This window comes from Eriocheir sinensis, chromosome 7 (assembly GCF_024679095.1).
Source record: "Eriocheir sinensis breed Jianghai 21 chromosome 7, ASM2467909v1, whole genome shotgun sequence".
Classification (NCBI taxonomy): Eukaryota; Metazoa; Arthropoda; class Malacostraca; order Decapoda; family Varunidae; genus Eriocheir; species Eriocheir sinensis.
This window is the reverse complement of record NC_066515.1, coordinates 3,802,189-3,824,487: the sequence shown is the minus strand read 5'-3', so window position 1 is coordinate 3,824,487 and position 22,299 is coordinate 3,802,189. Positions and strand designations below refer to the sequence as shown.

The window sequence follows — 22,299 nt, the reverse complement described above, 5'->3', positions numbered from 1 at the left end:
GAATGAAAAAGAAAGTTAAAACCAACATTGGTCCATTGACGGACGAGACCGGTTCATTAACCCAGGACAATAAACACATGGCCAAAATCCTAAACAGTAACTTTGCGTCCGTATTTACGATCGAAGACAAAGAAAACATACCCGAATCCCCCGCTCCTCCGAGGGGGATTACGCCCCTGGAAATTGCCGCAATATCCGCTCAAGAAGTGAAAAAGTACTTGGACAAACTCGACACGAACAAGTCAACGGGACTTGACAACTTGTCACCGCGGTTGTTGAACGAACTGAAACAGCAAATACTGCAGCCCCTCACACGCATATTTAACTGGTCGCTACAACTGAACAAAGTACCCGATGACTGGAAAATGGCGAACGTAACCCCGATCTTCAAAAAAAGGAGATAAGAACGTTGACCTAAACTACAGGCCCATAAGTTTAACATCAGTGGAAGGCAAAATCCTCGAGAAGATTATTGGAGACAAAATTGTCAACTTCCTAGAAGAAAACAATATAATTTCTGGCACGCAGCACGGGGTCCGAAATAAACGTTCTTGCTTAACGAATCTACTGGACTTCTTCCAAGGTATATACGATAACTGGGATAATCACATCCCAAGCGATGTCATATACCTGGACTTCCAGAAAGCCTTCGACAAGGTGCCACACGAGCGGCTCCTTAAAAAAATAAAGTCAGCAGGTATAGGAAGAAACCTGACTGCATGGATAAGAGATTGGCTCACCAACAGAAAAGAGCGAGTTTTACTCAACGGGCAGGCTTCTGAGTGGCTACCAGTCACCAGTGGGGTGCCCCAGGGGTCGGTGCTGGGACCCATTCTCTTTATCATATGCATGAATGAATTGGAAGCGGGATTGAAATCCTCCCTATCAAAGTTTGCCGACGACACTAAAGTGGGCGGAAGGGCCCTCACGACTGCCGACTGTGAAGTCATCCAAAAGGACCTTGACCAGATCATCCTGTGGTCCGAATAGTGGCAAATGTCGTTCAACGTTGACAAAAGCAAAGTCATGCACTCCGGTTCCAGAAACAGTAACCATATATACAACATGCGTGGAAATCCTCTGCAGGTCGTGCAGGAGGAAATGGATCTTGGAGTCACCATCAGCAGTGACCTAAAACACGCAAAACACTGTAAAAAAGCATATAACAAAGCCAACACTATGCTCGGGTTTATATCATGACGTTTCGAATGCAAGACGCCGGAAGTAATGTTATCCTTATATGACTCAATGGTAAGACCTCACCTTGAGTATGCGGTACAGTTCTGGTCCCCTAATTACAGAAAAGGCATTGAATTATTAGAAAGAATCCAGCGATGCGCTACAAAGATGATTCCACCATTGAGAGCCCTGCCGTATGAAGAACGACTCAGGCGACTTAATCTCTTCATCCTGGAAAAGAGACGCATGCGGGGGGATATGATTCAGGTCTCAAGTACCTAAAGAACTTCAGTAACGTTGACTACTCCAAGCTCTTTGAGCTACAGACCAACTCAAAAACTAGAAACAACGGCCTGCCCATTCACGCGAAGCGATGCAACACAGACATTGGTAGGAGTTTCTTCTCTAACCGAGTCATACGCCATTGGAACGACCTCCCTGCTGAAGTAGTAAGTGCGGAAACCAACAACTCCTTCGAAAATCGCATCGACCGTCACTTCGTGACAACAGGAGTAAACTGAAAATACGCTCCGTAATCCCTTGAACTGCTCTGCAGGCACCCAGCGACTGTCTGGCAGATCACCGCTCTACAGCAGGCAACCTCGTAATGAGCCAATAGGCTTTCTGTTGTCTGTCATTCCATGCTTCCATGTTTCTCCTCCTCCACCTCCTCCTCCTCTATGATATGATGATATCCCCGACCTTTTCCGTCCTGACGGTCTTCACCTCAATGCGATTGGCTCAGCACGGCTTGGTAGGTTGCTGAACGAGGAGGTACTTTTGTACTCAAAAAACTCCGAGCGCGGGAGGGGCACCAAAGTATCGTAAACAACCAACCAGTAGGGACCGCTCATTACACACCAAGGCCCCCAACAGTGAACACAAGCAGACACCAGACTACTGTGCCGCGAAGCGTTGAAGTCAAGAAGGACATTTCTGTCCTATACACCAACGCGCGGAGCTTAATACCCAAACGGGATGAGTTACTTGCCTATGTTGACGTAGAAAGTCCGGACGTGATTGCCATCACCGAAACGTGGGCCACCTCTGACCACCTAATGACCGAATTCTCAATTCCGGGATACGAGAGCTTCTACAAAAACAGACTTCACAAGAAAGGAGGAGGTGTCATCTGTTACGTCAAGAACAAATACCCTGCCGTGGAAATAACCAAAGAAGACTCAGAGAAATATGACACTGTATATGTTGAACTGGAGACTAGCAAGTACAACAAAATAACGATTGGAACCGTTTACAGACCTCCAAAGCAACAAGCAGCGGACGACGAAGCGCTGTACGAGGAAATTCACACCATAACACAAAACAAACAGTCAGTCATTATCGGGGACTTTAACTGTTCCAACATTGACTGGACCACGATGATTGGAGATCGGGAGGGTAACAGATTGCTCGAAATGTTAGAGGACAATTTTCTTACTCAGATTGTTACCCAACCGACGAGGAAAATAACATTAGACCTAGTACTCGTGAGTGATTCAGATCTCACACGTGAATGTCAAGTCGGCGAAAAACTGGATGGTTGCGACCATCACCTAATTCGCCTAAAATCAGAACAGACCATGAACTCACCGAAAACATGTCCAAGATTCCAGACTACAAAAGCCAATTTCAACTTCGCTCGTGAGCTGATAACCCAGACAACGGGAACCCATGAACCTCACTCCGGTGGACGGCGCGTGGAACGGCTTTAAGAACAAACTCCTGGAGGTAGAGAACGACTGTTCCCATGAAGACAAGGCGAACAAATAATGCCACAAGCACACCGTGGATGACTACCCAAGTTCGACGGGCGATTAATTTGAAGAAGAGAAAATACAACTTGCTAAAGGAAAACAGCACTGACGAGGCACGCGAACAGTACCATCAAAGCCTCAGAGCTTGCAGAACACTCATTCGCCAGAGTAAACGTGACTATGAAAAGCAAATTGCACGCGAAGCCAAGTCCAACCCGAAAAAGTTCTTCACGTATATAAGAACCAAAAAGAAGACAAAAAGCAATATCGGTCCCCTAAAAGATGAAAGTGACGTACTAACACAGGACAGTAGACAAATGGTCGAAATCCTAAACAGGAACTTCGCGTCTGTGTTCACGGTCGAGAATACCCAGTCCGTACCTGAGAGCCCTTCCCACCGATGGGAATCACTCCCTAGAAATTGGTACAATCGACGAACGGGATGTGAAAAGTACCAGACAAACTCGAGACAAACAAGTCTACCGGACCCGACGACTTGTCACCCAGGCTGCTCAAGGAACTCAAGCAGCAAATCCTCAAGCCACTCACCGCCATCTACAATCTGTCACTACAACAAAACAAAGTCCCGAAAGACTGGAAACAAGCGAACGTAACACCGATCTACAAAAAGGGAGACAAAAGTGTGGCCCTAAACTACAGACCAATCAGCTTGACCTCAGTGGCGGAAAAATCCTCGAGAAGATCATCAGAGACAAACTCGTTAGGTTCCTTGAAGACAACAACATCATTTCCGATGCTCAGCACGGTTTCAGGAACAAGCGCTCATGCTTAACCAATTTATTGGACTTCTTCCAAGGTATCTATGAAAACTGGGATAATCATATCCCCAGTGATGTTATATATCTAGACTTTGACAAAGTGCCACATGAAAGACTCCTCAAGAAACTTAAGTCGGCGGGATTAGGCGACGATCTGACAGCGTGGATCAAAGACTGGCTCACTGAAAGAAAACAACGAGTTGTACTCAACGGACAGGCCTCCGAGTGGCTCCCGGTCACAAGTGGAGTGCCACAGGGGTCAGTGCTGGGACCCATACTTTTCATCATATATATCAACGACCTAGAACTAGGATTAAATCAATCTTTCAAAATTTGCCGACGACACAAAGGTGGGTGGGAAGGCCCTCACGACTGAAATTATCCAGAGAGACCTGGACCAGATCACTGGTGGTCAGAAAAATGGCAGATGTCCTTCAACACTACCAAATGTAAAGTAATGCATATCGGATCCTGAAACAGCAACCACATATACCACATGGGTGGCGAACCACTACATGTTGTGCAAGAGGAAAGAGACCTCGGGGTCACCATCAGCAGTGACTTGAAACAAACAAAACACTGCAAGTCCGCCTGTAAGAAAGCCAATACAATGCTTGGGTTCATATCGAGGAACTTCGAATACAAGACGCCGGGAGTTATGTTATCCTTGTATAATTCGCTGGTAAGGCCCCACCTGGAATACGCCGTGCAATTCTGGTCTCCTAATTACAGGAAAGACATTGAATTACTTGAGAGAGTACAGCCGCCACGAAGATGATACCATCACTGAGGACGAAACCCTATGAAGAACGACTCGAGCGACTCAACCTCTTCACGTTGGAAAAGAGACGACTGCGGGGAGACATGATACAAGTCTTTAAGTACCTGAACAAGCTCAGCAACGTTGATCACTCCAAACTCTTCACGCTACAAACTAACCTGAGAACAAGAAACAACGGAAAAACAATTCAAGCAAAGCGATGCAATACCGACATCGGCAGGAGTTACTTCTCGAATAGAGTTGTTCGCCACTGGAACAGCCTTCCTGCAGAAGTGGTTAGCGCAGAGACCATCAACTCCTTCAAGAAACGCATTGATCGCCACTTTGCTGCAACAGGAGTGAACTGAACGTTCCCAAGAGTTTAATCCTTCCCTGCAAGCCACTTCTGTGGCAAACGGATTGATTAAATCACTGAACGCAGGCAGCCTAGTAATGAGCCAACAGGCTTTCTGCTGCCTGCTAGTCCATGTTTCCATGTTTCCATGTTTCCTTCTCCACCTCCTCCTCCTCCTCCTCGCCCGAAGCCCATATGACGTAATTTACTTAGATTTTCAGAAAGCGTTTGATAAAGTTCCTCACGTTAGGCTTATTTCTAAACTGCGTTCCCACGGTATTAACGACCATCTATGTGCGTGGATTCATGACTGGCTCACCGACAGAGAACAACGTGTAGTTCTTAACGGTGAAGCATCGGACTGGCAACCCGTCACCAGTGGGGTGCCCCAAGGTTCGGTCCTGGGGCCAACACTATTCATAATTTACGTGAACGACTTAGAAACTGATATCCTATCAAAAGTAGCCAAATTCGCCGACGACACCAAATTAGGAGGTACGGTAATGAACAGTCAAAGTTGCGAGAATATTCAATCAGACTTAATAAGACTTGCCGACTGGAGCGAAAAATGGCAAATGAGTTTTAATGTAGATAAATGTAAAGTAATGCACATAGGTGAAAAAAATCCTAACTTTAAATATCAGATTCAAGGACATGAGCTCAGCGAAGTAAAACAAGAAAAAGATCTTGGTGTCATGATCAGTAACACTCTTAAAATGAGTGATCAATGTTCTGCTGCGAGTAAAATAAGCCAATATGATGTAAGGATTAATCTCAAGAAACTTTGATTCACCCGAACTTATGAAGAGATTATATTTAGCATTTGTAAGACCACACCTAGAATACGCCGTTCAGTTCTGGTCACCGAACTATATCAAAGATCAAATTTTGCTGGAAAAGATACAGCGACGAACAACCAAACAAATTCCAGCGCTCCAAAACTTGCCATATGACGAGCGTTTAAAGCGTTTAGATATGTTTTCCCTAAAAAAAGCGAAGGATAAAAGAGGACTTAATTGAAGTGTTCAAAATCCTTAATGGATTCGACAACATTAACCCAGATAGTCTATTTCAGAGAGACACCAACACAATAACACGCAGCAACGGTATGAAGTTAAAGGGAAACCGATGTAACACATCGGTGCGCAGAAGTTTTTTTCAATAATAGACTCGTCGATCACTGGAATAGACTCTCACCGTCAGTAGTTAGCGCACATAGTATCAATAGCTTCAAGTCTTCATTGGATAAATACTTCAGGGATATAAGATTATACTGACCCTTCTTCGCATGTTTTCAGACAGATTGCAGCAAGACCTCAACCTAAAGCCATATTATTCTCCCCCACAACCTAGATTGCAAGTAGCGTAAGTTAACAATAGAGTAAAGCAACAGTTAATGTCCGCATGACAGGTGGAGTGAGGCGTGGGTGCAGTAAGGTGACAGGGTACTGGTGCGTGCATAGTACCGCCGGTAAAACGAGGATCAAGCCTCCATCTGTGCCCCTGAAACTACACCTCACCCACCGTGAGTATTAGGGGGATTCTGGGGCTGCCCTGTGAAGGCCACTCGGCCTCTTCCAATCTCCCTATGTTTCTGTGTTCTTATGTTCTTATGTAATGAAGTCTTTTTTCCCCTACAGCTTAGGTTACCAGTAGTGTAAGTTAAATGTAGTAATTTCCTCTTATTTCTCTCTTTACTGTAAAATTACCATGTCCCTTTCTTCCTTTAAGGTACATGGTGTTCTCTTCTAACTATTTCTTGCCGACACGTTGCCGGAGGGAGAGGTGGGTGGGGAGGAGCCTTCATCTATTCTGTCCTGTCCTACCACACGTAGATTACTAGTAGTAGCGGTAGTAAACAGACACCCTCGCCATAGACCGATAGGTCTTTTGGTGTCTGTTCTTCCTATGTGTTCGTATGTGTTCCTCCTCCTCCTCCTCCTCCTCCTCCTCCTCCTCCTCCTCCTCCTCCTCCTCCGCCACCAACACCTCTACCTCCACCTTCTCTTATTTGCATCGCCTGTTATTTCTCTCTCCCTCCTCTCTACTTTGGGTCAAGAGATTAAACATTGCTGACCTTTTCTTTCTCTCTTCCTTCCTTCCCCTCCGCTCTCCTCTCAATTACACACAAGAATGTATAAAAAAGCTTAATATTCCATTGCTCCGCGTGATTTCTCGAGAGCCGGCACAGATAATTCGAAAAGCGAACTTAAAGATGTGACTGTTACGGAGAGAGAGAGAGAGAGAGAGAGAGAGAGAGAGAGAGAGAGAGAGAGAGAGAGAGAGAGAGAGAGAGAGAGAGAGAGAGAGAGAGAGAGAGAGAGAGAGAGAGAGAGAGAGAGAACGGGTGGGAGGCACAAACAATTAATACAATTCTGGGTGAGTGAAGATGTACCGTGGGCACGTGACCGATAGAGAGGGTGATTGTGTGTGAGAGTACAATTGATGGCTAAAGCTTATTACGTACGTGTGTCTAGACAACTTATGACTAAAAACTGTAACCTATATAAGGTGCTGAACAGGTGCAGTCTCAGCATGCATATTATTAAACTTCTCAGTGCATACCAAATGCCAACCTAGACCAGGCATTGCACCAGACAACTAAAGCTGGTGTCACACTGGGCATTTTTCTGCAATCGTTGAAACTAGGTGCAATTTCGGTTGCCGGTACCCCTAACCGGGAGCGAGTTGTTGCTTGACCGTACGGATGGAAAACCGTTGTGCATGGGTACGAGCAATCGCGCGGGTATATGTAAACATGCGACAGTAGTGGCTAAGGAGTAGTGGGGGATGACGTACCATGATAATCGTAAAGTGGATTAGCAGAGCTGCTTTGTTTACAAGATCAGAGAACAAACCGTGCTGTGGGACCACACACGCGGAGACTTCGCCAAAAAGAATTAAAAAAAAGAAGTGAATGGTTCATGATTGTTGCTGTTCTTAGCTCATTCTAGTGTCTTGTTTTGATAAGTGGGGCGACTATTTACAATAGTTAAAAAAAAACTCTTCTTTCTCCAGTCGATGAAAACTGCAGAAGTACTCCCGGTCTTTACAGCACAGTTATCTGACGAGGTTTGGGTAAACACTCCTGTCCTCCCGTGTTTGAAGCCATGATCGTACCCACAACCGTTTCTTCCTTCCACTTAACCGTAGCAACAAGTCCACAATGGATGGCACTCACGGGTCGGTGCCGGTTTGGTGTCATCTGCCATCCGGTATCGTGAGACATCCCATCCTTAACTGAGCATCGGGGAACCCAAAATTTACTATCATAGAGTAACTAAGTGAAGTATCTTAGTGTAAAAAAGTACCAAGGAGGACCTAAAAAGCGATGCAAAGCTTATTAGGTCAAAAGAAGAAGGAGAAGATTGATTTTTTTTTTACAACAAAGGAGACAGCTCAAGGGCACACAAAAAGGAAACAATAATAAAAAAAGCCCGCTACTCGCTGCTCCTATAAAAAGAATCAAAAGAGGTGGCCAAAAGAGAGGTCAATTTTGAGAGGAGAGGTCTCCTGATACCTTCCTCTTGAAAGAGTTCAAGTCGTAGGCAGGAGGAAATACAGAGGAAGAAAGATTGTTCCAGAGTTTTCCAGCGTGAGGGATGAAAGAGTGAAGATGCTGGTTAACTCTTGCATAAGGGGTTTGTACAGTATAGGGATGAGCATGAGTAAAAAGTCGTGTGCAGCGGAGCCGCGGGAGGAGGGGAGGCATGCAGTTAAGGCCGGGTCACACGAGTATTAACGTGGGCAATTTTTGACGCCGGTACTTTTTCACGCCGGTGATTTTGCCTCCGGTGTGGTCACACGATGCTAGCCGAAACAGAGGGCGAGTTTAGGCATATATGTAGAGCGGCAGCAGGTAAAGGCAATTAAGAGATTAGCAAGGCAGTTAAATCTTCTTTGATGTCTTGCCGCCAGCTGCACTTTTGGTGATCTGGGATTCTTTGAAGGGGTGTGTGTAGTTGTATGTGTATTTGTCAGTTTGTGTGTACATATATGTGTGTGTGGGTGGGGGGTATCTCTCTCTCTCTCTCTCTCTCTCTCTCTCTCTCTCTCTCTCTCTCTCTCTCTCTCTCTCTCTCTCTCTCTCTCACACAAAAAGTAACACCGTAAAGGTGTATAATGTCCATTGAAAAGAAGAGAGAGAGAGAGAGAGAGAGAGAGAGAGAGAGAGAGAGAGAGAGAGAGAGAGAGAGAGAGAGAGAGAGAGAGAGAGAGAGTAGGAACAGAAAAAGGATTAACGGGATTAGAAGGGAAAGAGGGGGACGAGGAAAAGGTGAAGCGTTCTCAGTGTCGAGAATACAAGACGTGCATGTTCGTCTTCCTCCATATCGAGAACACAAACCGTGTTTTGGACATGCCGATGCCGCCGATGGCAAAATTCTCGAGATCGATGATAAAATTGCCGAAATAAACACTCGCGTGACCCGGCCTTTAGCAAGTTCAGAAGAGCAGTCAGTGTGAAAATAGCGATAGAAGATAGAAAGAGAGGCAACATCGCGACGGAATTTTAGAGGTAAAAGACTATCAGTAGGAGGAGGAAAGCTGATGAGACGAAGAGCCTAAGATTCCATTCTGTCCAGAATAGCTGTAATTAAGAGTTGAGCCCACCCACACGTGAGATGCATACTCCATACGAGGGCGGACAAGGCCTCTGTATATGGATAGCAACTGTGCGGGGGAGAAGAACTGGTGGAGACGATACAGAACGCCCAACCTCGAGGAAGCTGATTTAGCGAGAGAGGAGATATGAAGTTTCCAGTTGAGATTTTGAGTTAAGAATAGACCGAGGATACTTAGTGTTGAAGAAGGTGACAGCTGAGTGTTGTCAAAGAATAGGGGATAGGTGTTTGGAAGATTGTTTCGAGTTGATAGGTGGAGAAATTGAGTTTTTGAGGCATTGAAAGACACAGGGTTCCTTCTGCCCCAATCGGAAATGATAGCAAGGTCTGAGGTTAAGCGTTCTGCAGCTTCCAGTCTGGAGTCGTGTACTTCCTGTTGGGATGGCCTTCTTTTGAAAGAAGTTGAATAATGTAGAGTGGAGTCGTCGGCGTACGAGTGGACAGGACAGTTTGTTATGGAAAGAAGATCATTGATGAATAACAGGAAGAGAGTGGGTGATAGGATAGAGCCCTATGGAACACCACTGTTGATAGGTTTAGGGGAAGATCAGTGACCGTCTACCGCCGCAGAGATAGAACGGCCGGAAAGGAAACTGGAGATAAAGCAACAGAGAGAGGGATAGAATCCGAAAGGGGGCAGTTTAGAAAGCAAAGACTTGTGCCAGACTCTATCGAAGGCTTTCGATATGCCTAGCGCAACTGAGAAAGTTTCACCGAAACGGCTAAGAGAGAATGACCAAGAGTCAGTTAAGAAAGCAAGTAGATCGCCAGTAGAACGCCCCGTGCGGAACCCATACTGGCGATCAGATAGAAGGTTAGAAGTGGAAAGGTGCTTTTGAATCTTCCGGTTAAGGATTGGTTCAAAAGCTTTAGATATACAGGAAAGTAAAACTATAGGGCGGTAGTTTGAGGGATTGGAACGGTCACCCTTCTTAGGCACAGGCTGTACGAAGGCATACTTCCAGCAGGAAGGAAAGATAAATGTTGATAGGCAGAGGCGAAAGAGTTTGACCAGGCAGGGTGTCAGCACGAAAGCACAGTTTTTAAGGACAATAGGAGGCACTCCATCAGGTCCATAAGCCTTCTGAGAGTTGAGGCCAGAGAGGGCATAGAAGACATCATTGATAACAATTTTAATAACAGGTATGAAAGAGTCAGAGGGGGGATGAGTAGGAGGAATATACCCAGAATCGTCCAGGGTGGAGTTCTTACAGAAAGTTTGAGCGAAGAGTTCAGTCTTAGAGATAGATGAGACGGCAGTACTCCCGTCTAGGTTAAGGAGAGGAGGGAAAGAGGAAGAAGTGAGATTGGTGGAGACATTTTTGGCTAGGTGCCAGAAGTCACGGGAAGAATTAGAAGCAAGATGTTGACATTTTCTATTGATGAAAGAGGTTTTGGTAAGTCGGAGAATAAATTTGGCACGATTCCGGGCTGAATTGTAAAGTTCATGGTTAGAAGGAGTGCGAAGGCTGTGGAACCTTTTGTGAGCTGCCTCTCTATCTTTAATAGCACGAGAACAAGCATGATTAAACCAAGGCTTTTTAGCATGAGGAGTAGAGAAAGAACGTGGAATGTATGCCTCCATTCCAGAGACAATCACCTCTGTGATGTGCTGGGCACACACAGAGGGGTCTCTCTCCTGGAAGCAGTAATCATTCCACGGGAAATCGGAAAAGTACATCCTCAGGTCGTCCCACCGAGCTGAAGCATAATGCCAGAAGCATCGCCTCTTCGGTTGGTCAAGAGGGTGTACAGGAGCGATAGGACAGGATACAGAAATAAGGTTATGATCGGAGGAGCCCATAGGAGAGAACAGTTTGACAGAGTAAGCAGAAGGATTAGAGGCAAGGAAGAGGTCTAGAATGTTGGGCCTGTCTCCAAGACGGTCGGGAATACGATTAGGGTGCTGAGCCAACTGCTCTAGATCGTTGAGGATAACAAAGTTGTAGGCTTGTTCACCAGGCTGGTCAGTGAAAGAGGATGAAAGCCAAAGCTGTTGGTGAACAATGAAACCTCCCAAGATGGAGATTTCAGCGAAGGGAGAGTGAGATGGTGGAAAATTCAGAAGAGTCAAGGTCGTGGGCACGAGAGCAAGTGATGTCGTTGCGCACGCAGGCGCAACATCCAGCTTTGGATTGAAATTTAGGATAAAGATAGTATCATAGAATAAATAAACTTGGGTGGGACAGATCCCGACAAGCAGTCGACACAAGAACACGGTACCGTGTCGAAATTCATGTATGTATTGAGGATTGGATGTCTCACGATACCCGGATGTCTCATGACACCACACCGGCGTTACAGTTTGTCGTTTCTCCGAATAATGGTTGTTATAATTTCCTTCGAGTCCCTGTTCACCATCACAAACACCCTCGCGACCACAGCTTGGAAAATGAGAGGAGACGTAAACATGACGGAGGACTGTTTGGACTGAACGACGACGAGGAAAAGGAATAGGACGAAGAACGGGACGGGGTGAAGGAAGAGTGAAAGGTTAAGTAGGAGGAGAAAGACGGATGGGGAAAGTGAAACTATCGTAGAGATGGAGGAGTCGGTTTATATGGACTGTTTGAAATGAACGACAACGTAGGAAAAGGAGGAGGATAAAGAACGAGAGGAGGTAAAGAAAGGGAGAAAGGTTTAGTGAGAAGAGAAAGACGGACTGGAAAAAGGGAACAAACGCAAGGATGATGGAAGAGTTGGTACATGTGGAGTGTTTGGACTGAAGGATGACGAATTGGAAGAGAAATATTAGGAAAGAAGAGAAGGAGGTTTAGAAAGGGTGTAAGAAGAGAATGACGGATTTGAAAAGTGAAAGAACCGAATAATGATGGAGGAAACGGCGCAGCTGGACTGTTTGAAGTGAAAGAAGATGGGTAGAGGAGGAAAAAGGCTTAGTAAATGAGTAGGAGAATAAAGACGGATTAGAAAAGAGTATGAAATATGAAGCCGTTAGAGGACCAACTAAGGGTAGATTTTTGAACTGCAAAAAGACCAAAAAATTAGAAGCAAAGGCTACACATGTTAAGACTTAGAAATGGTAAGCAGGAAGAAAGAAGAGAGGAAACGTTCCTAAGGAGGAGCGAAAGGGGGAATAATAGAACAGTAAATAAGGGAAACAAGAAACAGGAGAAGAAGAAAAGACACTGAAAGTATACGCGTAATGGAAGGAAAAACAAACAAGGACGCAGAGAAGAAAACAGAAAAGGTGAGACCAGACGGACGAAAACGAAGACAACAACCATGGAGTAAAAAAAAAAAAAAAAAGATTAATAAGGAAAGGTAGTGCTGTGTTGTAAAAGGAAAGAGAAGAAATAAGGAGGAATAACGGAGATGAGTAGTGGGATGCTGTTAACAAAAAACAAAAAAAACAAAAAAATAAGGCTGTGAGTTGAGACAGGAAGTGGAAGTAAGGGCAAGTGGAAGGTGAAGAACGGAAAAAGTAAGAAAGTATTGAAAAAAGGAACGCAAGATGTCTGGTATTAAGGGTGTGGCAGGAAGAGGAATAATTATTGAAGTCAAGAGGCCATGCTAGGCTACCGGCGACGTCTCGGCGCGTATCCCGTCACGTGTAAAACATCGATCCATCATTCCTCTCTCCGGCAGGTGACGTGTTCCAGGCATTGATCAAAACACGACTCTGCCACCTGCCTGGGTAACCGCAGCTCACCTGTGCCTAGCAGAGAGAGAGAGAGAGAGAGAGAGAGAGAGAGGGAGAGCGTCGTAAATACGAAAAGAAAAGCAGGAGAATGAATATAAATAACAGGTAAATATATGAATATTGAATCCATGTCGGAATGAAACTTAGCAAAAGAATAGAGAAGACATAATGATGAGACGTTTGTGCGGGAAATAAAGATGTAGAATAAGAAAGAGAAACACGGTAAGACAGGAAGATAACACCTGGACACACTCATGTTCCGTTTATATTCAGACACACACACACACACACACACACACATATATATATATATATATATATATATATATATATATATATATATATATATATATATATATATATATATATATATATATATATATATATACATACACAGTCATGCATACGCGTCGCTGCTTCCTGTTAACGCTCCATGAATTTTTGATCGGTAAAAAATGGAACCACATGTGTGTATACAATTGACAAATAGTAAACTTATTATTCAAACTCATAAAAAGGGAAAGGAGAACGACAAAAAAAAAAGAAAAAAAATGCATGCACATCGGTTTTGTTTTGTTTCTTTTTAACTTTAATTTTGTATTGATTTTAGCGTGCACAAGCGCGTACGTGTGTGTGTGTGGGGGTGGGGGGGGGATGAATGAACATAAGTGATACGAATGGTCAGGCAGGGTCAAAGGTCTCTCTCTCTCTCTCTCTCTCTCTCTCTCTCTCTCTCTCTCTCTCTCTCTCTCTCCACATCTTCGTTTCCTCTTACTTGTCCTTGCTCTCCTTCCATCATACGCGTCCCCTTCATCTTTCACATTTTATATCTTTTCATTTCTCGCTTTCCCTCAAGTTTGCTCTTCCTTTTATGACGCTTTTGCACGACGCTCATGCTTCCTCGGATTATCGCGGCTTTGGTCTTTGGTCTCACGGTAGAAGAAAAAGAAGAGCAAGTGAAGAGAAAAACAGCGAGTGATGCGCAGTGATGAGAACATCTAAGATGATGATGATGATGATGATGGTGATGCTGGTGATGATGGTGGCGGTGATGGGCGTGGTGATGGTGGCGATGGTAGTGGTGGTGGTGATGGTGGAGGTGGTGGTGGTGGTGATGGTGGTGGTGATGGGCGTGGTGATGGTGGCGATGGTAGTGGTGGTGGTGATAGTGGAGGTGGTGGTGGTGGTGATGGTGATGGTGGTGGTGATGGTGATGGTGGTGGTGATGGGGGTGGTAGCGAAATGGATGAACGAGGATGCATCAAAGAGAAGGTTACTTTGATGTCCTATTAAGTTTATATGTAAAAAAGGACGTTCATTTCTGGTTGGATAGCATGCATCCAATCGGGCATTCTAAGTGGGATTATGCGACTTTTATACACATGATATAAAACAAGGAATCAGTCAACCGATCAGTCAACGTAATAATCCTTAGTTTTAGCAAACTAGGAATGACATACATGTTAAAAGGTTTTATTAAATGAAAAGAACACACAAACACATACAAAAAGGTGCAAAAATCTCTCTCTCTCTCTCTCTCTCTCTCTCTCTCTCTCTCTCTCTCTCTCTCTCTCTCTCTCTCTCTCTCTCTCTCAGGATGGCTAAATGGCTCACCTGTTGCGTCCTCACCTGAGAGCCGTTCACTGTGCCTCTCAGGCGGCGCCGAGTAGCCTCTTGTGTTCCTGGGGAAAGGCGTGACAGGCGGTCAGGCTTACAGCGCCGTGAGTAAGGCGGTGCATAATACTATCATTATTATTATTATTATTATTATTATTATTATTATTATTATTATTATTATTATTATTATGATAAGCTTCCAAAGCCTCCCTTCAGAGTGCAGATACAAAAAGTTGAACCACACAAAATACCAAAAGGTACTGGAGAAAAGCAAAGGCAACGAATAGTTAAGAAACTGTCCAGTCAAAGCCAAAAGGAGCAAAAACTAAAATTACTGTTTCAAAAAGACATGCACACGAGACTTAAATGTAGAAATGTCTGCAGAAATGACAATCTCATTGGGTAACTGATTCCATAAACTTGTCAACGACGGAAGAAAACATCGTGAGAATTGTGTCGTACAAAAATCCATAGGATTAAAAACAAGATCGTTTTGACTAAGAGCAAACCTCGCGACCCGGGCAGGAGTAAAAGGATCAGGCAAAACATTGTGATTGGAATGCCGATTATTCTTAAAAACAGATGAAAGGCGAGACAGGCGGTCAGGCTTACGGCGCCGTGAGTAAGGCGGTGCATATTATTAGTAAGGGAAAGGGATGAAAGGCGAGACAGGCGGCCAGGCTTACGGCGCCGTGAGCTATAGAAGGTGCTTATTAATAATAGTAAGCGAAACAGATCAGTGACTGAACAAAGAATATGTATAAAGAAATCAGTAACACGAAGCTCCATAATGAAGAACAGATGATGCAAATAGAAGGGTACAAAGGACTTAGATAACATCACCGAAAAGAAAGTACCCAGTATGTTCTTATGGACAGATGAATAAATAACGGGAAGAAAGTACATATTTAAAAATTCAGTATATCAGGAAACATAGGTAAAAACTACCCAAAATATTTTCATGGACACACGGGTATTAAACAAGAAGAAAAGAGGTCAATTTTTTTAAGCGAATTTAAGGTTTGTCAGGAAGTTTGGTCCACTTCGAGTTTTTTTTCTTTTTTTCTGGAGATGCGTGTGTGAAGGTATGTGTTCTGGTATGTGACGCTTCGTATACCCTGAGTGTGTGTGTGTGTGTGTGTGTGTGTGTGTGTGTGTGTGTGTGTGTGTGTGTGTGTGTGTGTGTGTGTGTGTGTTGCATCCACTCGTTCATCACAAACCTTTTATTTTATTTTCCCTCACAGCCATCCCTCATAATGAAGTAAAAATATCCCTTTCTTCTCCTCCTTCTCGCCCTCTTTCTTCTTCATCCTCTCTTTCGTCGTTTGTGAGCAAGGGAATGAAAAATAATCGTCGTGGTCATCAATCCCACGCTTTTCTTCTTTTCCCAATGATCACCGTCGTCACCAAGATTTTGTCTCCTCCTCCTTGTCTTCTTTATCCTTTCGCCCATGTAGTGCAGCCACCACCGCCACCACCACCATCAAGTCCTCCTACTCCTCCTCCACCTCCTCCTCCTCATCTTTATCTTCTTCATTATCAAGACCTTCTACCTCGTTATACAATTATAAAAACTCGAATTAGTATGGGACGAAATAATACAAATAACATTATTTTGTTTAGACACAAAGGGGAGAGAGAGAGAGAGAGAGAGAGAGAGAGAGAGAGAGAGAGAGAGAGATTAAAGACTGAGAGAAAAAAAATAGGGAAATTTAGTGAAGGAGAGCCTCTTAATACCAACACCACCTCCTTTCATTCTTGCTCCTATTTTTTTTCTTCATATACTTTTCTTTCTTTCTTGCTTCCTTCTTCCTCCTCAGCCGTCAACCATAAGATTAGCACCATCACCGACATCATCATTATTACGAACACTTCCACCTATCACTAAACTTCATCATCTCTTATTGGTGTCTTAATAATTTCTCCCTTTGCACTAACAGGCTTTTTATTGTTTGATCTTTGGTCTGTGGCTAATGTCAAACTTATCCAATATACACTAGCCCCTAAAAAAGTCCCCCCTTTTCCTCTTCAACTGTCACATCCTGTTCCCCCATCACCACCACACTATCTATTCCCGCGTCCCTCACCACCCTCACCACAAGCCTTAACCACCATCATCGCCAACATCATCTCACCTGTTTCCACCGGTAATCAGATCTCTGTCGTGCCACCGTGCCCAGAGACAGCGCCCAGCCAGGCCCGCCGCCGCTGCCACCGTCACCACAGCGGCAGCCACCACCAGGCTCACCAGCAACACCCCGCCGCCAGGGCCGCCGCCGCCGCCTTCACTGCCCTGCTCGTTCCCTGTGGGAATATTAAAGGCAATAAGTGGCATGCAGAAGAACTTGACAAGAGGGGGGAGAGGCTGCGGATGAGAGAGGGATATATATATATAGATATATATATATATATATATATATATATATATATATATATATATATATATATATATATATATATATATATATATATTTATACAAGAGGGGGAGAGGTTGCGGATGAGAGAGGGATATATATATATATATATATATATATATATATATATATATATATATATATATATATATATATATATATATATATATATATATATATATATACTATAAACACTCGCCTGCGCCAGAACGGGCAGGGCCGACCATCAGGACCCACCAGGAAGAAGCCTTGGGCCGACCATCAGGCCCCCCCGGGAAAAAGCCTACCGGCGCTAGCGGCCGCGACGTACAAAAATAATATATATATATATATATATATATATATATATATATATATATATATATATATATATATATATATATATATATATATATATATATATATATATATATATATATATATATATATATATATATATATATATATATATATATATATATATATATATATATATATATATATATATATATATATGTAGATGTTGACAGGCAGAGGTGAAAGAGTTTCACCCTGCCTGGTCAAACTTTTTCGCCTCTGCCTGTCAACATCTACCTTTCCTTCCTGCTGGAAGTATGCTTTCATACAGCCTGTGCCTAAGAAGGGTGACCGTTCCAATCCCTCAAACTACCGTGCTATAGCTTTGCTTTTTTGTCTATCTAAAGCTTTTGAATCTATCCTTAACCGGAAGATTCAAAAGCACCTTTCCACCTCTGACCTTCTATCTGATCGCCAGTATGGGTTCCGCAAGGGGCGTTCTACTGGTAATCTCCTTGCCTTCCTAACTGACTCTTGATCATCCTCTCTGAGCCGTTTCGGTGAAACCTTTGCTACTGCGCTGGACATATCAAAAGCCTTTGATAGGGTCTGGCACAAATCTTTGCTTTCCAAACTACCCTTCTACGGTCTCCGCCAGTTCTTCTCCTCCGCACAGTTGCTATCCATTTACAGGGGCCTTGTCCGCCCTCGTATGGAGAATGCATCTCACGTGTGGGGGGGGCTCCACTCACACAGCTCTCTTGGACAGAGTGGAGTCTAAGGCTCTTCGTCTCATCAGCTCGCCTCCTCTTACTAATAGTTTTCTAACTCTTAAATTTCGCCGCCATGTTGCCTCTATTTTTTCTTCAATCGATACCTTCATGCTGACTGCTCTTCCGAACTTGCTAACTGCATGCCTCCCCCCTCCCGCGGCCTTGCCACACACGACTTTCTACTCAAGCTCATCCCTTTACTGTCCAAATCCCTTACGCAAGAGTTAACCAGCATCTTCACTCTTTCATCCCTCACGCTGGTAAACTCTGGAACAATCTTCCTTCATCTGTATTTCCTCCTTCCTACGACTTGAACTCTTTCAAGAGGAGGGTATCAGGACACCTCTCCTCCCGAAATTGACCTCTCTTTCGGCCACTCCTCTATACTCTAACTCTTTTTACGAGCAGTGAGTATCGGGCTCTTTTTAACATCTCTTACCTTTTTTTATGCCCTTGAACTGACTCCTCTGCTGTAAAAAAAAAAAATATATATATATATATATATATATATATATATATATATATATATATATATATATATATATATATATATATATATATATATATATATATATATATATATATATATATATATATATTTTTTTTACGTCGTTGCCTGTTGCGCCGGTAGGCATCTTCCTGGTGGGGCCTGATGGTCGGCCCAAGGCTTCTTCCAGGTGGGGCCTGATGGTCGGCCCAGCCCGTTCTGGCGCAGGCGAGTGTTTATAGTGGAGCCATCTTGCATTGGTTCATGCTGCCCCCCGGAATTCGTTCTTGATTCGCTTGGACGGCTTCCTCTAGAGTCCGGGTTGATGGGTGGTCTTCAGGACAGCATGTGGGTAGTTTTAAGCCACTCGGCGGTGACTGAAAAATTCGAGTGGTAGCGTGGGGATTCGAACCCGCGTCGTCCATCACGCGGTGAATGTGGGCCCAGTACGCTACCAGTTCGGCCACCGCCTACCCTAATATATATATATATATATATATATATATATATATATATATATATATATATATATATATATATATATATATATATATATATATATATATATATATATATATATATATATATATATATATATATATATATATATATATATATATATATATATATATATATATATATATGGAGAGAGAGAGAGAGAGAGAGAGAGAGAGAGAGAGAGAGAGAGAATGTGTGTGTGTGTGTGTGTGTTTGTGTGTGTGTGTGTATTTCACCCACGGCCTGATCACGAGATGGACTCGAAATCTCCAGCAAGTACCCTCCCGACAAGAGCAAGCTCATTATAGTCGATCTCTGAGGACAGCTGGGACTTCACACACCACACACCCCATCCCCCTTGCTCAAGAGTGGACAGTAAACAACTCCTTGTCAGCGGAAAAATCCCGGCCCGATCGATGCTCGAACCTTCGTCTGTTAGGCCTCGAAGCCTGGCAGCGCAGAGCCTCAACCGACTGGGCTATCATAATGTGTGTATGTGTGTATGTGTGTTTGTGTGTGTGTGTGTGTGTGTGTGTGTGTGTGTGTCGGAAAGGGGAAAAAAAAAACAGAAAGGGAAAATTGGCTGTTGCATGTACACGGGAAGGTGTGAGGTGAGATGCAATGAGACGAGGACGCAAAGGAGCAAGACGAAATGTTCAGAAGGGCAGCAGTGAATGGAAAGGACGAGGCGGTGTGTGGTGGAAGGGAGTAACAGGCACCAAGTGGGTGACAAGGGCATACATGGGAGGGCAGATGGGTATAGGGGTTCACAGCTGGTAAGATAACTCGTAATTAAAGTTACCAAAAAGAAATCGTAGAACTTTTCTCATAACACTGACAGTGACCCTCATGCACTGCTCATTACGGCGGGAAAGTTGAGGGAATTCACTAACTTTCCAGCCCATTAAGCGAAGCAAGAAAAGAGGATCCTGCCATTGAGACGGGTCGTAGGTGTCACTGGTCCGGGCCAGAGGACAAAGAGCAAGAGGAAGAGGAGTACGGAGAGGAGGAGCAAGAGGAGGAGGGTGGAATAGAGCAGCAAGACGAGGATGAGCGTGAGCGAGACGACAAAAACGACGGCGTAGATTAGAAGAGAAGGGCGATAAAGAGGAGAGAATGAGTATAGGTGTGCAAGGACGAGGAGTGGGTAAAGGGAGAAGAGGAGGAGAAGGAGGGAGTATTGAATGAAATAAAGGATAGAGGAAGGGAAAATCTGATGAATATTAACAAAACGGGAAAGGAGAACTTCATATGTGTTCCTTGTTCGTGCAGTGCGGGTATTAGAAGAGTTCAGTATTTGGACGAGAGAGAGAGAGAGAGAGAGAGAGAGAGAGAGAGAGAGAGAGAGAGAGAGAGAGAGAGAAGGGGGTGTTGTGTGTGTGTTAGTGTGTGTGTGTGTGTGTGTGTGTGTGTGTTGAGTATATTAGTCGCGTGACAAATTAAAACAGTCTCCTTTCGTGTCGCTTCTGAGGGCGAGTAAACCCCACGACAGAGTGAGATTAATTGACTTCGTTGTCAAGGCACGAGAAACTTTAATCAGCAGAGGCAAAGGACATGGAGGGAAGCATGCCTAACAGCCTCTCTCTCTCTCTCTCTCTCTCTCTCTCTCTCTCTCTCTCTCTCTCTCTCTCTCTCTCTCTCTCTCTCTCTCTCTCTCTCTCTCTCGTACCCTATGACACTCACCCCCTATCTGCCCCCAACACATGTGCTTCTATCCTAATTACCAGGGCGACAGGTGGGCAGGGGCAGGGCGGGGCGGCGCAGGGAAGGGGATCAAGGTCTCTCCTTTATTAGATGGAGCCGAAAGCGCACCTGGGAGGCAATCCAAAGGGAATCGGGACCTTTTTAATTCGACATTCATTCATTCTTACAAAAAATCTATCGTACCTTTTATCCAAAAACAATTCGTTCCTCTCTCTCTCTCTCTCTCTCTCTCTCTCTCTCTCTCTCTCTCTCTCTCTCTCTCTCTCTCTCTCTCTCTCTCTCTCTCTCTCTCTCTCTCTCTCTCTCTCTCTCTCTATATCTCTCTCTCTCTCTCTCTCTCTCTCTCTCTCTCTCTCTCTCTCTCTCTCTCTCTCTCTCTCTCTCTCTCTCTCTCTCTCTCTCTCTCTCTCTGACGGGGCCATATCTTGAAAGCAACTGTCAATGAGAAAGATGTTTTGGTGGTATATTAGTGCCATCTTGTGCCATCTCTCTCTCTCTCTCTCTCTCTCTCTCTCTCTCTCTCTCTCTCTCTCTCTCTCTCTCTCTCTCTCTCTCTCTCTCTCTCTCTCTCTCTCTCTCTCTCTCTCTCGCTTAAAATTCAAGCATTCACTGTGAGTGACGGATTGGGAGCGAAAATATATAAGCCCGTTTGCTATTCCTTTCCTAATCTACCCCTTCCCACCCATCCCCTTCCCTTTCCTTCCCGCTCCCCTCCCCAGCAATATGTAATGGTCCTGTCAGTAATCTTCACCGGAGTTACTGATTCCACTTAAAGGTTCCGTCCGCCCAGCCTCGGCAATACCACTCATTCCGACAGTCTCCTGCCTCACCCTCCCTCCGATTCAGGGCTTTTCATTACTCCGGTCTAACTTTCTGCTTAATTTCTCTTTTTTGTGGCGATGTTTTTTCCTTTCCATTATCTTTTTCTTTGAAGCGTATGCGGTTTCATCTTTTCGTTATTTTTAGTTTTTATTTATCTCACACGTGAAGCCAATTTGTCGGTTTTTGAACTTTTTTTTTAATTCCCTTCATGCGTATTTCTTGATTTGTTTCTCGCCGCCACAGGTTTTAATACGTTTTCCTGTAGCCATTTTTTCAGTGTTGTTCGTGGTCCCTGATCTTAATTTTTTTTCTCTGTAAGTTTTCTTGAAATTTTATTTTCAACTTCATGTTTATTCCGTCCCAGAACTTTTCTTTTTCTCACTCCTAAACTTGTCTTCCTTTGGCGGTAATTTTATCTTTGCTCTCTCCTTGTACTGCTCCGTTATATTATTAACCAGACTCTTAGTGTGGTGCCACAGTTAAGGACTTTGCTCACTTTATTCTGTATATTACCTCACTGAATGTTATGATCACTAACCTTGAAAATCATTGTATCTCTCTCTCTCTCTCTCTCTCTCTCTCTCTCTCTCTCTCTCT

General features: G+C 44.1%; 1 protein-coding gene across 1 annotated transcript in view; it reads right to left on the bottom strand.

Annotated features, from left to right (window-relative positions):
* LOC126992516 (nephrin-like) overlaps positions 1-22,299 on the bottom strand; it is a 142,017-nt gene that overhangs the window by 12,683 nt on the left and 107,035 nt on the right. The window contains exons 13-14 of the mRNA XM_050851270.1: positions 16,863-17,031; positions 14,740-14,792 (exon numbers count right to left, since the gene is read on the bottom strand). Of these exons, the coding sequence (XP_050707227.1) occupies positions 14,740-14,792; positions 16,863-17,031 (222 nt within the window). The remainder of the gene's footprint in view (positions 1-14,739; positions 14,793-16,862; positions 17,032-22,299) is intronic.